The 16,986-nt window shown below is 45.1% G+C and overlaps 1 protein-coding gene across 1 annotated transcript in view; it reads right to left on the bottom strand.

Annotated features, from left to right (window-relative positions):
- The window catches only part of ptprb (protein tyrosine phosphatase receptor type b), a 44,523-nt gene extending 27,537 nt beyond the window's left edge, over positions 1 to 16,986 (bottom strand). Inside the window, exons 1-10 of the mRNA XM_086201446.1 lie at positions 16,716 to 16,986; positions 14,472 to 14,892; positions 5,678 to 5,815; positions 5,247 to 5,387; positions 4,917 to 5,177; positions 4,572 to 4,838; positions 4,266 to 4,382; positions 4,041 to 4,187; positions 2,884 to 3,001; positions 2,535 to 2,680 (exon numbers count right to left, since the gene is read on the bottom strand). Of these exons, the coding sequence (XP_086057572.1) occupies positions 2,535 to 2,680; positions 2,884 to 3,001; positions 4,041 to 4,187; positions 4,266 to 4,382; positions 4,572 to 4,838; positions 4,917 to 5,177; positions 5,247 to 5,387; positions 5,678 to 5,815; positions 14,472 to 14,892; positions 16,716 to 16,781 (1,822 nt within the window). The 5' untranslated portion in view covers positions 16,782 to 16,986. The remainder of the gene's footprint in view (positions 1 to 2,534; positions 2,681 to 2,883; positions 3,002 to 4,040; positions 4,188 to 4,265; positions 4,383 to 4,571; positions 4,839 to 4,916; positions 5,178 to 5,246; positions 5,388 to 5,677; positions 5,816 to 14,471; positions 14,893 to 16,715) is intronic.

Here is a 16,986-nt window from a genome sequence, read left to right as displayed (position 1 = left end):
GGAACTAGTTGATATCTATTCGGCAAGTTTGAACAAGTTTATATCTATTTACCTGGCTTGAACTAGTCTATATCTAAACGGACAGTTTTAACTAGTTTATATCTATTTACCTGGTTTGAACTAGTTTATATCTATTCAGCTGTTTTGAACTAGTTTATATCTATTCGGCCAGTTTGAACAAGTTTATATCTATTTAGCTGGTTTGAACTTGTTTATATATATTTAGCTGGTTTGAACAAGTTTATATCTATTTAGCTGGTTGGAACTAGTTTAGATCTATTCGGCCAGTTCAAACTAATTTATATCTATTCGGCCAGTTTGAACAAGTTTATATCTATTCGGCCAGTTTGAACAAGTTTTTCTATTAAGCTGTTTGGAACTAGTTGATATCTATTTAGCTGGTTTGAACTAGTTTGTATCTATTTAGCTGGTTTGAACAAGTTTATATCTATTTAGCTGGTTTGAACTAGTTTTTATGTATTCGGCCAGTTTGAACTAGTTTATATCTATTCGGCCAGTTTGAACAAGTTTATATCTATTTAGCTGGTTTGAACTAGTTTTTATGTATTCGGCCAGTTTGAACTAGTTTATATCTATTTAGCTGGTTTGAACTAGTTTTTATCTATTCAGCCAGTTTGAACTAGTTTATATCTATTAAGCTGGTTTTAACTAGTTTATCTCTATTTAGCCGGTTTGAACAAGTTTATATCTATTAAGCTGGTTTGAACAAGTTTATATCTATTCGGCCAGTTTGAACAACTTTATATCTGTTAAGGTGGTTGGAACTAGTTGATATCTATTCGGCCAGTTTGAACAAGTTTATATCTATTTAGCTGTTTGAACTAGTCTATATCTATTTAGCTGGTTTGAACTAGTTTACATCTATTTAGCTGGATTGAACTAGTTGATATCTATTCGGCCAGTTTGAACAAGTTTATATCTATTTAGCTGGTTTGAATTCGTCTATATCGAAACGGACAGTTTTAACTAGTTTATATCTATTTTGAACTAGTTTATATCTATTTGGCCAGTTTGAACATGTTTATATCTATTTAGCTGGTTTGAACTAGTTTTTATGTATTCGGCCAGTTTGAACTAGTTTATATCTATTTAGCTGGTTTGAACTAGTTTTTATCTATTCAGCCAGTTTGAACTAGTTTATGTCTATTAAGCTGGTTTTAACTAGTTTATCTCTATTTAGCCGGTTTGAACAAGTTTATATCTATTAAGCTGGTTTGAACAAGTTTATATCTATTCGGCCAGTTTGAACAACTTTATATCTGTTAAGGTGGTTGGAACTAGTTGATATCTATTCGGCCAGTTTGAACAAGTTTATATCTATTTAGCTGTTTGAACTAGTCTATATCTATTTAGCTGGTTTGAACTAGTTTACATCTATTTAGCTGGATTGAACTAGTTGATATCTATTCGGCCAGTTTGAACAAGTTTATATCTATTTAGCTGGTTTGAATTCGTCTATATCGAAACGGACAGTTTTCACTAGTTTATATCTATTTACCTGGTTTGAACTAGTTTATATCTATTTAGCTTTTTTGAACTAGTTTATATCTATTTGGCCAGTTTGAACAAGTTTATATCTATTTAGCTGTTTGAACTAGTCTATATCTTTTTAGCTGGTTTGAACTAGTTTACATCTATTTAGCTGGATTGAACTAGTTGATATCTATTCGGCCAGTTTGAACAAGTTTATATCTATTTAGCTGGTTTGAACTCGTCTATATCGAAACGGACAGTTTTAACTAGTTTATATCTATTTACCTGGTTTGAACTAGTTTATATCTATTTAGCTTTTTTGAACTAGTTTATATCTATTTGGCCAGTTTGAACAAGTTTATATCTATTTAGCTGGTTTGAACAAGTTTATATCTATTTATCTGTTTTGAACTAGTTTATATCTATTTAGCTGGTTTGAACTAGTTTATATCTATTTAGCTGGTTTGAACTAGTCTATATCAAAACGGACAGTTTTAACTAGTTCATATCTATTTACCTGGTTTGAACTAGTTTATATCTATTTAGCTGTTTTGAAGTAGTTTATATCTATTCGGCCAGTTTAACAATTTATATCGATTTAGCTGGTTTGAACTAGTTTATATCTTTTTAGCTGGTTTGAGCAAGTTTATATTTATTTAGCTGGTTTGAACTACTTTATATCTATTTAGCTGGTTTGAACAAGTTTATATCTATTTAGCTGGATTGAACTAGTTTATATCTATTTAACTGTTTTGAACTGGTTTATATTCAATAAGCTCATTTTAACTAGCTTATATCCAGTTAAGACAGTCTGAGCTGGTTTATATCCTGTCAGCTAGTTGAAACTATTATGAATTCAGAAAGCTGGTTTTACCTTATTGACATGGAGTTAAGCAGTTTGAACTGGTGTACATGTGTTTGGCTAGGTTGCATGTCATATAGTTGCTAAAGTTAAAAATCACATCCTTTATTTAGTTTAAGATAGTACAGAAAAAGAGCTCTGATGATGATTAACAGGACCTGAAGTTGAAGCCACTCACCGGTTCGTCCCTCCAGTCTGGTGCTTCTAGACTGAACCCCTCCACTGACAGTGTTAGCCTGCAGGCAGTAAAGGGCACCGGGCATCAAACCAGCAAGCAGCATGGAAGACGAACCAGCTGGAACACTGTGGTTCTGAACCACAACTCTGTAGAATAAAACAGCCCACCAAACATTTTCTTGAAAACGTTGAACATTTTTGTGTAAAGATTTAAATGTTGGTGGTGCAATATGATCTCAGAGTTTGTGATGCAACGTTTGAATCATAAAAGACCAGGGGAGAGATATAACCCGTGACTGATCCCGCATCACAGAGATGAAAGTGACGTGTGTTTAGGAGCAGAGACACACCCGTCCTGCAGCAGCGTCACTCTGTAGGAGTCCACTTCTCCTGGGGGCTTCTCCCAAGATACCTGCAGGCTGTCAACTGCAGAGCTGTGGAGGTTGATCCTCTCTATCGCCATTGGTACTGCAACACACAAGTACTGAGTGTAAAGTACTGCTGTATATGCACGGGAGGACACTGAGGAACATAAAGTGCTTCGTGCAGACGGTTCAGTGTTTTCTGAGAAAGATTCACGTTGTTACAGAGTGACTTAAGGGTAAAGTTCTCATACTGGAGTTTATGACATCATAAGCTGGAACTTCTCAAATGTATTTGAGTCCAGTTCACCAACAAAATAAAAATTAAATCTATAGACTTTCAAAGTGTACACATTGAGATTATGATTCACATTCAATGTTATTAAGTTTAAAAAAAATTTAAAAAAAGTTAATAAGTTTTCATGTCCAAATTCTGTAATTGTTCGCTTCCCCCAAGCTGAAGGCTAAGCCTGTAATTACTTTCCTCTGATACTGCAATACTCTATGCTGGTGATATCTCTGAGTAACAAACTAACCCTGAACACCAAACAGTTTTGGGATGACTTTTTTGCTCCTGGCACATTTTTGCACATGCCCATTAGTGTTAGCAATCTTGGAAAAATGCATTCGGATTGTATTGGAGATACTTCTTACTGACTTAATATTCGTGCCATGAGGCGTTCACAAGCCTTCATAGAAGTTGAAAATTCTATATCTGGTGTTTTTACAGCTTTGGCTACTATTAATGGTGCAATCATAGCATTTATTTCAGCAAAACATCGATCGGCAGGTTTTGGGCCCCAACACTCAACTATAGTAACAACGCATTTTTCACTACTTTAATGCCTCTATTTTCAACTTCTACATTCCACCACTGCTTTTCATTTAAAAAAAAAAATAACTGAGCTCATTTTAAGTCTAATTTTGATTGAATAAAATACAGCTTTCCTCTGTTCACTCTTTCATGTATTTCAGCTCTCTTTAGTTTTAGTGTAGCAATGAAGTCCTTTGTTAAACACAAATTGGCCTCAAATGAGAATGTTAACAAAAACAGATTGAAGTTGGGTTTTTTTAATGTCACATCACATTTTTACTTTCAATCAATACAAATATTTTTTCATCAGTCTTTGCTCCCAGATACACACCTGTCCTCCCGTCCAAGGACACAGACGTGCTTAGCTTCCCGCTCTTGGTTGTCACAGTGATCGTATACTGTCTCCCAGGTATGAGAACATTGAATGTGCACTCCCTCATGTTTGGCTCCACCTCCCTGGTATCCATGGTAACATTATCTATAAGATGCAGGCATATTGATTTATGACAGAGAGAAACATGAGAGAAGTTGCTACAGCAGTGGACTGAGTGCCTACCATGGCGGATACTCAGGAAGTAGCTGTCACGTGACCCAGAGGGGGCGTGGCTCCACATGACGCTAAGTGAGGTCTCATCTGAGTGTCGTATGTGGAGGTCCACCACCGGGGCAGGAGCTGCAGAGAGGGGACCAGGGTCTGAGTGAACAGGCCTCACCTGGTTTTTAACATCAAAATTTTCAGCACAAATCCTGAAAAGTTTCCTTTTGGGCAAAATCATTTCTATAATCCCGTTATTATTTCCTGAAGTCCCTGCCACATATTCCTGCAGTATTGTGTTTTTACAGCAGTATTATTACTACTCACCTGTTGACACCTGCCAGCTGCAGTCAGCTGTCAGTCCTCCACTCTCCACTCTCAGTGTGGCTCTGTACAACCTCCCAGGAACTAGTCCCGTCCCAGGGAAAGTGAAGTTCACGGCCTCCCTGTGTAGAGGGACACTAGCTAGCTGCTGGGAACCATTGAACAGGAACAGCCTGTAGCTCTCCCAGTGACCAGCAGGGTGTGACCAGGACAAGAGGATGCCACCATGGGAGGTGAGGGACGTGGCGAGGAGCGACACTGCCATTGGAGCTATACAGCAGAAATGGACAGGATTAAAAAAAGAAAAGAAACAAATGCAATGCACAAATGTATACAGTTTTGTCTCACCTGTGTGGACGGTGATTCCTGATTGATTAGTCAGCTCGCCGCTCCTGGACACCACTGTGACTTGATAGGCTGAACCCGGGGTTAGCTGATCGATGGTGGCCTGGGTGGTGTTTAAAGGGAGCGTGGACTCCCACAGGGTCGTGTCATTGGACGAGAGTTTGACAAAGAGTGCATCCACGTCGCCTGTGGGCAGTTGCCATGACAACCACAAGCTGGTGCTGTTGTTGTATTTGGCGGTGAGGTTGGACACAGCAGATGGAACTGAAGACAGAGATAGAGAGATTTTGATTTTTGTCCCACCTCCACCCCCACCCCCATCACTCTCTTTACCTGTTTGAGCCTCAATTGTACTGCTGTTCTGCAGGCCACCGGCCTCCGTCACCATAGTAACGTTGTATCGTCGTCCTGGTGTCAAGTTAACCAGTGTGTGCTGTGTTGCTGTGCTCTCCAATGCCTCATTCATCAGCAGACCTGCAGACAGAGGAGAAGAAGAGGAAGAAGTTCTCCAACCCCCTATCAAAGTAAAAGTACCCAAATATCATCAGTAAAAGCCCTCATGAGGGCAATGGTTTTTGGTAGGTGACTTTCTTTCAGAAATCCTTCTTTTCCTTCAAACTTTACTTCCTTTCTTTACTTTCATTAATCTTCCCACTCAAATTCCCTCCATCTGTATGTGTGGGACATTCAGTCATCCTGTTGCTCTTCAGTCTGCCTGCCTCTGTCACCATGGTAACATTGTACAGTTACCCTGACCGCCATACCTGACTCATCAGGACTGCCAGGATGCTCCCACAGCTGCAGCCTGAAGCTCTGTGTCCTTCCTGGGCCAGCCTGCCAGGAGAGGCCCAGGCTGCAGCAGGACCTGGAGCTCACCGCTAGGCCCACCACCGCTGACGGCCCTGACACAACAGACACAAACACACCATTTGTCAACAGCAGCAGCACTTGCGCACGCGCACGTTTCCCGTAATGCCTCTGAGCAGGCTGAGTGTGTTCATCAGTAGTCGCCAGCAGTGCTGCTCAGTCATTGTTACTCCAGCGGATCTCAAGATTTCTTCTTTATATTCTTATGTCAAAAACAAATTGTTTTCACTTCGCTTAAAATATGGCGTGTGCCTCCGACATATGCTTCATCAATTATCAATCATCGTGTCCATCCTTTATTAGCACCGATCTAATACCTCATGTCAGAAGAGAATTTCCATGGGCGGAGCCTACGTGATAATTGTACAAAAAAACAAACTTTATTATGTCATTGTTAAACGAAGTGGATCATATTTAATGGAGGGAATATTTCCAATTGATAGCAGATGCTAGTACCCAAACTGGAGGCTGTCCAGCTCATATGGCGAGGACTCAGCGTATCGCCTGTGATGTCGCCAATGCATTACACTCATTCAGGACACGACACTATTGGCTACAGTCCTTCCTAGCTACTCAAAGCTAATATTACTCAACCTTCACTTTAAAGGAATCCAGTTACCAGCTACTGTCCAGGAACTGTCCAGGTACTGTCTAAGCACTGTCCAGGAACTGTCCAGGTACTGTCTAAGCACTGTCTAGGAACTGTCGAAGCACTGTCCAGGAACTGTCCAGGTACTGTCTAAGCACTGTCCAGGAACTGTCCAGGTACTGTCTAAGCACTGTCTAGGAACTGTCGAAGCACTGTCCAGGAACTGTCCAGGTACTGTCTAAGCACTGTCCAGGTACTGTCTAAGCACTGTCCAGGAACTGTCCAGGTACTGTCTAAGCACTGTCTAGGAACTGTCGAAGCACTGTCCAGGAACTGTCCAGGTACTGTCTAAGCACTGTCCAGGAACTGTCTAAGCACTGTCCAGGTACTGTCTAAGCACTGTCCAGGAACTGTCTAAGAACTGTCCAGGAACTGTCTAAGCACTGTCCATGAACTGTCTAAGCACTGTCCAGCTACTGTCCAGGAACTGTCTAAGCACTGTCCAGGAACTGTCTAAGCACTGTCCAGGTACAGTCCAAGCACTGTCCAGCGACTGTCCAGGAACTGTCTAAGCACTGTCCAGTCACTGTCCAGGAACTGTCAAAGCACTGTCCAGGAACTGTCAAAGCACTGTCCCGGTACTGTCCAGGAACTGTCCAAGCACTGTCCAGGAATTGCCTAAGCACTGTCGAAGTACTGTCCAGGAACTGTCGAAGCACTGTCCATGAACTGTCTAAGCACTGTCCAGCTACTGTCCAGCTACTGTCCAGGAACTGTCTAAGCACTGTCCAGGAACTGTCTAAGCACTGTCCAGGAACTGTCCAGGTACTGTCCAGGAACTGTCTAAGCACTGTCCAGGTACAGTCTAAGCACTGTCCAGCTACTGTCCAGGAACTGTCTAAGCACTGTCCAGTCACTGTCCAGGAACTGTCAAAGCACTGTCCAGGAACTGTCAAAGCACTGTCCCGGTACTGTCCAGGAACTGTCCAAGCACTGTCCAGGAATTGCCTAAGCACTGTCGAAGTACTGTCCAGGAACTGTCGAAGCACTGTCAAGGAACTGTCTAAGCACTGTCCAGCTACTGTCCAGGAATTGTCGAAGCACTTTCCAGCTACTGTCCAGGAACTGTCAAAGCACTGTCCAGGAACTGTCTAAGCACTGTCCAGGTACTGTCTAAACACTGTCCAGGAATTGTCTAAGCCCTGTCTAAGCATTGTCCAGGTACTGTATAGGCACTGTCCAGGTACTGTCTAAGCACTGTCCAAGCACTGTCCAGGTACTGTCCAGGAACTGTCCAAGCACTGCCCAGGAACTGCCTAAGCACTGTCGAAGTACTGCCCAGGTACTGTCCAGGAACTGTCTAAGCACTGTCCAGGAACTGTCCAGGTACAGTCTCAGCACTGTCCAGGAACTGTCTAAGCACCGTCCGGGAACTGTTGAAGCACTTTCCAGCTACTTTCCAGGAACTGTCAAAGCACTGTCCAGGAACTGTCTAAGCACTGTCCAGGAACTGTCCAGGTACTGTCTAAACACTGTCCAGGAATTGTCTAAGCACTGTCCAGCTGCTGTCCAGGCACTGTCTAAGCACTGTCCAGGAACTGTTTAAGCACTGTCCAGGAACTGTCTAAGCACTGTCCAGGAACTGTCCAGGTACTGTCCATGAACTGTCCAAGCACTGTCCAGCTACTGTCCAGGAACTGTCCAAGCACTTTCCAGCTACTGTCCAGGAACTGTCAAAGCACTGTCCAGGAACTGTCTAAGCACTGTCCAGGAACTGTCTAAGCACTGTCCAGGTACTGTCTAAACACTGCCCAGGAATTGTCTAAGCACTGTCCAGGTACTGTCTAGGCACTGTCCAGGAACTGTCTAGGTACTGTCTATCTACTATCCAGGTACTGTCCAGCTACTGTCCAGATACTGTCTAAGCACCGTCCAGAAACTGCCCAGGTACTGTCCAAGCACTGTCCAGGAACTTTCCAGCTAATGTCCATGAACTGTCTAAGCACTGTCCAGGAAATGTCTAAGCACTGTCCAGGACCTGTCTAAGCACTGTCTAGGTACTGTCTAAGAACTGTCCAGCTACTGTCCAGGAACTGTCCAGGTACTGTCCAGCTACTGTCCAGATACTGTCTAAGCACCGTCCAGAAACTGCCCAGGTACTGTCCAAGCACTGTCCAGGAACTTTCCAGCTAATGTCCAGGTACTGTCCGAGCACTGTCCCGGAACTGTCTAAGCACTGTCAAAGTACTCTCCAGGTACTGCCTTAGTACTGTTAAGGTACTGTCGAAGTACTGTTCAGGTACTGTCTAAGTACTGTCCAGGGACTGTCTAAGCACTGTCCAGCTCCTGTCTAAGTACTGTCCAGGTACTGCCTTAGTAGTCAAGTCAAGTCAAGTCAATTTTATTTATACAGCGCCAAATCACAACAAAAGTTATCTCATGACACTTTACAGGTAGAGCAGGTCTAGTACCTCACTCCTTCAATGCATTTACATCCAACAATTCTCCATCAGCAAGCACATCCTGCAACAGCGGTGACGAAAACCTTCCTTTTAACAGGCAGGAAGGTGGAGCAGACCCAGGATCAGTGGGGACGGCCTTCTGCTTTGACCGGTTGGGGGGAAAGAGAGCAGGTGAGCGGGTCAAAGACAAAGACAGATAATGGAGGAAGACAGAGAGACAGAAGGAAAGAGAGGGACAGAGATAAAGAGAGAGAGAAAGGAAGAGAGACTGATGGACAGTCGGGGACGTGATCAGGTGGAGCTACGGGTGGCAGGAGGGGAGCCTGATAGCTGAAGGCTCTGGTTCCATTCTACTGTTAGAACTCTAGGAACCAGCAGGAACCCTGCAACCTGGGAGCGAAGGGTTCCTGCTGGATCATAGGGGACTATGAGCTCTGTCAGGGATGAAGGAGCCTGGTTGTTGAGGACTTTGATGGTAGAAGAAGAATTTTAAATTCTGTTCTGAATCTGACAGGGAGCCATGCAGAGAAGCAGTCCAGGAGAGACCTGGTCTCTGCTACCAGTTCTAGTCAACACGCGGGCAGCAGCGTTCTGGACCAGCTGGAGAGTCTTTAGGGACTTGTTAGTCCAGCCTGGTAGGAGGGAGGTGCAGTAATCCAGCCTGGAAGTGACAAAAGCAGGGACTAGTTTTTCTGCATCTTCTTGAGCCAGGATGTGTCTGATCTTAGCGATGTTACGTAGATGGAAGAAGGCGTCCTGGAGATTTGTTGAATGTGGGAGTTAAAGGGTCCTGGTCAAAGAGAACTGCTAGGTTCCTTATGGTGGTGCTGGGGGCCAGGGTGGTGCCATCCAGGGTACCTGTCTCATCAGATCAGGTGGTCCTCAGGTGTTTGGGCCCAGCACAAGAACTTCAGTTTATCAGAGTTTAATAAAGGAAATGATGGTCCTCCAAGTTTTCCTGTCCTTCAGACAGGCCTCCAGTTCAGTCAGCTGGTTTGTTCCATGTGGATCATTGATGAGTTCAGCTGAGTGTCGTCTGCATAGCAGTGAACATTAATGGAGTGTTTCCTGATCATGTGACCTAGAGGAAGCAGGTACAGGGTGAAGAGGACTGGTCCAAGCACAGAGCCTTGTGGAACACCAGAACTGACTGTAGTGGTCTCAGAGGAACCATCATTAACTGGTACCAACTGAGATGACCCAGTAAATATGACCTGAACCAGTTTAGTGTGGTTCCTTTCATACCAGTGACAGGTTCCAGTCTCTGTAGAAGGATATGGTGGTCAATGGTATCAAAGCTGCACTGAGATCTAATCAGACCAGCACAGAGACCAGTCCCTCATCTGGTACCAGCAGGAGGTCACTGGTACCTTTGACTAGTTCTGTTTCTGTGCTAGGATGAACCTGGAACCTGACTGAATCCTCCAATCAGCTGTTGCTGTGGAGAAGTCACAGAGATGTTTAGCAGCTGCTTTCTCCAGAACCTTGGAGAGAAAAGGAAGATGTGATGTTGGTCTGTAGTTGGTAGAACTTCTGGATCCAGGCTTGTTTTTGAGGAGGGTTTAATTCCTGCTACTTAAAAGGACTGAGGGACGGAACCAGATACCAGCGCCACATTGACCATATCTAAGAGGGAGGGGCTAATGAGGGGAGAGAGTCTTGGAGCAGCTTAGTTGGGATGGGGTCTAGGAGACAGGTGGAGGTTTAGAGGAGGACATTATTAAACTGGGTTCATGAAGGCTGATGGGAGAAAAACTATCCAAGTGTGTGTCTGGTCCTCCAGCTGCCTCTAAGGTTCTGGGTTCTAGGGGCCATGTTGTCAGCTGATGGCAGCAGGAGAAGAAGTTTCTCTCTAATCAGGAGAATTTTGTCATTAAAGAAGTCCATGAACTCTTTGCTGCCCAGGGAAACAGGACTACTTGGTTCAGTAGAGCTGTGGCTCTCTGTCAGTCTGGCTCCAGTACTGAAGAGGAACCTGGGTTGTTCTTGTGTTCCTCTGTTAGTGCTGAGTAGTCAGCTGCTCTGGTTCTACCAAGGGCTTTCTTCTAAGTTCTAAGGCCATCTTGCCAGACTCCATGTGACTCCTCCAGTTTGGAGCAGCGCCATCTTCTCTCCAGTTTCTGGTTTCTTGTTGAAGCTGTCAGGTTCCAGAACCGTACCAAGGTGCTTGTTTCCTTGGATTCATAGTTTTCTGTTTTAGTGGGCCAGTAGAGTCCAGAGTTGTTGCTAAAGTGCTGCTGCTCTATGGATAAAATGATCAGTTTGGGAGGGACTAAGGTGGACAACAGCGCCCTCTGTTACAGTGGGACATGACACTGAATTTAGCACCAATGGAACCACTTCCTTAAATCCAGGTGTGGCCTGATCAGACAAACATCTGGAAACTACAGTTTTCCTGAGTGGAGTGTAGCTGATCAGTCCAAATTCCAAAGTGATTGATTGGTGGTCTGATAAAAGCGTTCTGTGGAAACACAACCAGATGTTCAGCTTCAGTTCCACATGTTAGGAGGAGGTGGAGGTGTGGTTGTGACAGTGAGGGGGTTCATGGACAGACTGATGGACACCAGTTGAGTCTAGGAGAGAGAGAAATGCAGTACCAGACTGTGGTTATCAACATCCTCATGAATACTGAAGTCTCCTCCAATCATGACTTGATCTGATTTAGAACTAAACTGATAGAAACTCTGAGGATTCAGATCAGTATCCAGAGTCAGGACCAGGAGGGCGGTCCTCAGTCATCAGAGAGGCTGGAGAGTTTCCAGGCTGGAGGAGACAAACTGAGAATCAGGCTTTCAGATGAATGGAAACTTCTTCTGGTTTGGGATTTATTACTAAACTGGTGTCAACAATGGCAGCAGCGCCACCTCCTGGGCCAGAGCCTGGAGGAATGTGAGTGTTCCTGTGACTGGACGAGTGGATTCATTCAGACTAGCATCCTCATCATCACCAGCCAGGTTTCAGTGAGACCAAGCAGGTCAACACAACTGTCAGGTATCACTTCATTCACTGGTTCAGTTTTCAGCATCAGAGGACTGATATTTAAAAGTCCTCATCTAATTCTGATCTTCTGTTGAGTTAATTTAGTGGTTGACTTAACTTTGATGAGGTTTTTCTGATTGACTCCTCTACAGTAGAACTGGAGTGAAGAGACTGACGTGGGGGACAGACACAGACTCTATGGGGTTGTGGGTGGGTAACTGCCCCCTAGGGGACACGCAGATTAGTGTGTAAAACGGCAGCTCTGCTTCCTGGTCTGAACTCTGGGTTGTCAAGGTTCTGGTTCTATCATAAACTGGACCATATTTCTAGAAATGAGAGCAGCTCCGTCCAACGTGGGATGGATGCCGTCCCTCCTAATCAGACCAGGTCTCCCCCAGAACGTTTTCCAATTATCTATGAAGCCCACTTGGTTTGCTGAACGCCACCTTGAACGATGACATGCTGCTAAACATGTGGTCGCTGGTCCGGTTAGGCAGCGGTCCACAGACACTACGGTGTCCGACATTGTCTTCGCAAATGTACACACCGACTCAATATTAATTTTGTGACCTCCGACTGGCGTAGTCGGATGTCATTACCGCCGACGTGGATAATGATTTTATCGTATTTACGTTTACTTGCGTCCGTATTTACGGACTACGCTTCCTTCGGACAGTCACCCAGCCGCCCTGGTTTCCCGGCTGCTCGGGAGCTGCCGGAGGAGCGCCCGTCGGGGCGAAGCTAAGACGGTCCGCACCAGCTAACGGGACTGGCTAGCTCTAGCGGCTAATTGATAGGCTCCATCGGTGCGGAGCCGCCGCAGGTCCAATTCAACCTCGCTAAGCCTCGCCTCCAACGCTACAAACAAACTACATTTAACGCACTTACCAGGACCACTAGAGGAGGCTGAGGAGGAACTGAACAGTGGCCCACTGAGCAGGAGAGGAGAGCGAGGGGGAAGCCATCGCTAGCTTAGAGTGGAGAGTTTACAGAAAGAAAGGCTGTCTTTGAAGTCTTTAAACTTAGGCCAACTAAAGCGAATAGGCATGTAGTTTGGGAAGGTAATTAGTCAACGAATAAGGAATTAGCAGGGATGATCACACTTTAGCTAGCACAGCAAGCAAAGCACTACTTTCAACAATGTACAATCAGGAAGTGAGGTCACACGCTTACCGCAACGCAGGTAGTACTGTCTTAGTACTGTCTAAGAACTGTCCAGGTACTGTCTAAGTATTGTCCAGGTACTGTTTAGGTACTGTCTAAGTATTGTCCAGGTACTGTCCAAGTATTGTCCAGGTACTGTCTAAGTATTGTCCAGGTACTGTCTAAGTATTGTCCAGGTACTGTTTAGGTACTGTCTGTCCCTGAGTTCATCTGCAGCGGTCTTGAAGTGACCTTCATTTATTCCAGAAGACTCACTCGGACCGTCTCCTGACCCCAAAGCCTCCCCTGAAACTCCTGATCCCCTGCTTGTCCACACAGAGGGGATAAACCTACGTGGTCTCAACAAAGTGTCTGTGTGTAAACACCCTTGAGTCCTAACGAGACGCTGGTATCTGGAGCTCACACGCGGCCCACGCCCTTTCCCAGCGCTCCCACAGAACAAAGAAACAATGGAGGCAGGAAACGGCTGAACGGGGTGCTCCGCACACCATGGAAATAAACACTGAGGTCTAACTTCTGTTCTGGATGCCCTCCAACATACGCACGCACACACACACACGCACACACACACACACACACACACACACACACACACACACACACACACACACACACACACACACACACTTTTACTGCTCTATCGGCGCCGGTCAGCAGGGCCTCAGTTCCTGCAGCTAATCACGGTGCCACAGACAGGAAGCGTCAGAATGTTCAGGAACTTCAACTCCACACGACAACGAGGTCGCTTCAAACGGTGCGAGGTCAGAGCGATGGACACGAGGGGACCGGGAAGAGCAGGATTTCACTTCATCAGAGGCCGTCTCGCTCCTGAGCCCCAGACACGCCAGCGCTGCTGCCTCCACCTGCCCTGACCGTCCTCGTTCGTACATCAACAAACCGACGACCAGTTCGTCTGTTGTGGAGACGTTCACCGAGTTTCCGCTCTTTCATTTTATCATGTTTAATCTCGGAATTTCCCCTCTTTAACTCTAATCATGATTTTTTTCATCCCATAATTTTAACTGTATATCTCCTAATTTTATGTCATCATTATGAACTTAAATCACACATTCCACTTTTTGTTTGGAATCTGCCTTTAAATTTTGCAGTTTGATCTCATTTCAGTTTTTATCTCATAATTTTCCCTTATTAGCTCATAACTTCGCTGTTTTGATTCGTGCGTCTGACTTCAGATCTCAGGATTCTGGTGATTTACCTTTGAATCAAACTGTTTTTTATTCTATAACTTGAATTTATGTCCTACTTCAGACTTTGTCTCATAATGTCAAATTTATGATCTCAGAATTCTGACTTATAATTTTGATTTACATGTCAAGTTGAAATTGTTTTACTTCCTAATTCCAATCTCGTGATTCTTTTTTATCCCATAATCTGATACTGCCATGTCATGAGTGTCCCTCGCCAGTGGCCTGTGGGACACCAAGTCCCATGAGCCCCCTCATGGGTGTATTTCTCACTGGGGTCAGCGGGACCTACTGGTGTGCAGGGTGAGGTTCACTGCCTCCTCGTCGCTCTGGGATGCAACCTGCAGCTGGTAGGCGGTGCCAGGCTCCAGTTGATGCAACACGCAGGTGTAGATGCCGGCGCCGTGTTGGTTCCCTCCATCCTTGCCCTCTTGCATGTTGGTTCCCAGGTTAGCTACAAACTCCCGCTCATCCCCCTCTCTCAGCTCTACTCGCGCTATCTCATTCGTCTCTAGCTCGTCATCTCCTCTTCCTCTTCTCTTCTGGCACTGGGCGCCATCTGCACCGGCGTCCGAGGACATCACGATGAAGGAGCAGTTCTGTCCAGGGGTCCTAACTGTGAGAGACAAGGAGTCCAGGCTGGACACCGGCTCAGACACAGAGATGCTACATGGAACCAGGGGCAGCTCCGTGGGCGCTGATCTGCCTGCGTCCTGAGAGACACATCAGGAGGGGATTAGGACACCCAAAACACCCAAAGATCCACTGACACACAAGAACATTTCAATATGATGTCCTGACCCAAGTGATGTCACTTGGGTCAATGGTGCGTCAGACTGCAGGGGCGTGGCCTTGGTGAGGTCACGCTGCAAAAGTGATACAGTTTCATGCCAGTTGTTAGCGGGATTAAAAGATAACATTGGGGTTCAAAAAGTAATGGTGCATTAGCATATGACATTAATGAAACTAAAAAGGAATGCTAGCATAAAAATTACGTGAAAATTTTAAATGTTTTTGAAAAAACATTTACAGTTGCATTAACATTGGCATTAAAAAATGAAATACGCCAGAGCGATGGAGATAAACAGAGAATGTTGGCGTGAAAACGGACTGTAAACTCTCCATTTGAAAATAATATTAAATAAAATAAAAGGAACCGACTGTAAACCTGACACTCAAACTATAACCCAGACCACAAGCCAGAGGACCCTCTTCTTCACTCTGCCCTGGGACTCCACCCTGGCCCCTAGTGGGAGGGCAGCTTCCTTCCCCACACCACCACGCTCGTTCAGATCAGTCGACTTTTAATCAGACCCATAACCCCAACCACATTCTAACCCCCCCCCCCCATCCTAAACCCAACCCCAATACTCTCCCTCTGTCCTATCCCAGCCCTAACCCTGATCCCAAGACGGCTCAAACCCTCCACACACACACACACACACACACACCACCCATCACAACCACAGCTGATACCATTGCCACCCTCTCTACCCTCTCACAACAAACCTCTGGACTTCACCACACCATTGAGCACAATTTTATCAGTTTTCAGTCCCAACATCTGGCCTTCCAACACCACAGAATCATCTGACTCTAACCCTGACCCAGTACCCAGTACCCAGTATACCCAGTACAGCCAGATAGGCTGTAAAACAACCAGCAATAAACAGACTAGCAGCAAGTGACCAAGATTTAAAAGGGGTACCACAATATTCCATGTACTTGTTTTTTACAACAATAGAAATGATATTTCAAGTCTCATGTTTTTTGTCATTAAAACATCTTTACATCCAAATATTGAAAAACTAATCAAGTTCACAAATCAAAAGTCCAGTGAAAAAACAACATCATTGGTATCGGTCAAATTCAATAAATGAGACGGGTCCCCAGTCCATGGCAGGGCCAACACATAGAGACAGACAACCATTGGCTCTCCCAGCCACGCCTACGGTCAATTTAGAGTCTGGATTAACCTGGTCCCTCTTGATGTCTTTGGACTGTGGAGGAAGCTGGAGTACCAGAGAGAACCCAGCAGGAACAGGGAGAACATGGAGACTCACCCAGAAAGACCCCGTGCTGCAGCCGGGGCTCCACCCACAACCTTCTTGATGGGGGGCCACAGGGAGGACCTCTGCTCCACCCACAACCTTCTTGCTGGGGGGCCACGGTGAGGACCACTGCTCCACCGGGCCGGGAATGTGTATCTATCTATCTGCATATCTATATATATAATTCAGGTGTGTATGTACATGTGTACATGTATCCACACACACTACTCAATATGGTACAGTTCATGCTGCAAACGCATCTACAGGACATGCAGGTCCAGACAAGCAGAGATGGACTCATACTAGATTGAATACTCCAGCTAGAAGTTCACCTGAAATCCTACCTGACATGTTGACATTAGCTTGTCTGTTAGCTAAATGACACAAGCTTTGTGTGTGTGTGTGTGTGTGTGTGTGTGTGTGAGTGAGAGAGAGAGAGAGAGAGAGAGAGAGAGAGAGAGAGAGAGAGAGAGAGAGAGACTTACCGGGAGCTGCAGCAACCACGTCAACAGCAGACAGAACAGAAAACTATCAACTTTACATCTCAGCATTGTTTTCCTCCTTCAGGTCGACAGGTTGAACCAACACCACCATAATCCTGCTTTGCTTTGAAAATCCGTGGCGAGATTTGGGATTATTTTCACCTAAATTCTTCTTCTTCTTCTTCTTCTTCTTCTTCAACAGCGCAGACAACTCAAGCGTTCCCAGTGTTCTCTATGGTGTCCCTTGTCAACTCAGAGCTCTGCTCAGGTCTTT

This window comes from Aulostomus chinensis, chromosome 4 (genome assembly GCF_037954235.1).
Source record: "Aulostomus chinensis isolate RoL2024-O1b breed Wild chromosome 4, RoL_Achi_v1.0, whole genome shotgun sequence".
NCBI lineage: Eukaryota > Metazoa > Chordata > Actinopteri > Syngnathiformes > Aulostomidae > Aulostomus > Aulostomus chinensis.
Note: the sequence above shows the minus strand (reverse complement) of the source record. Positions and strands in the feature narration are given on the sequence as shown.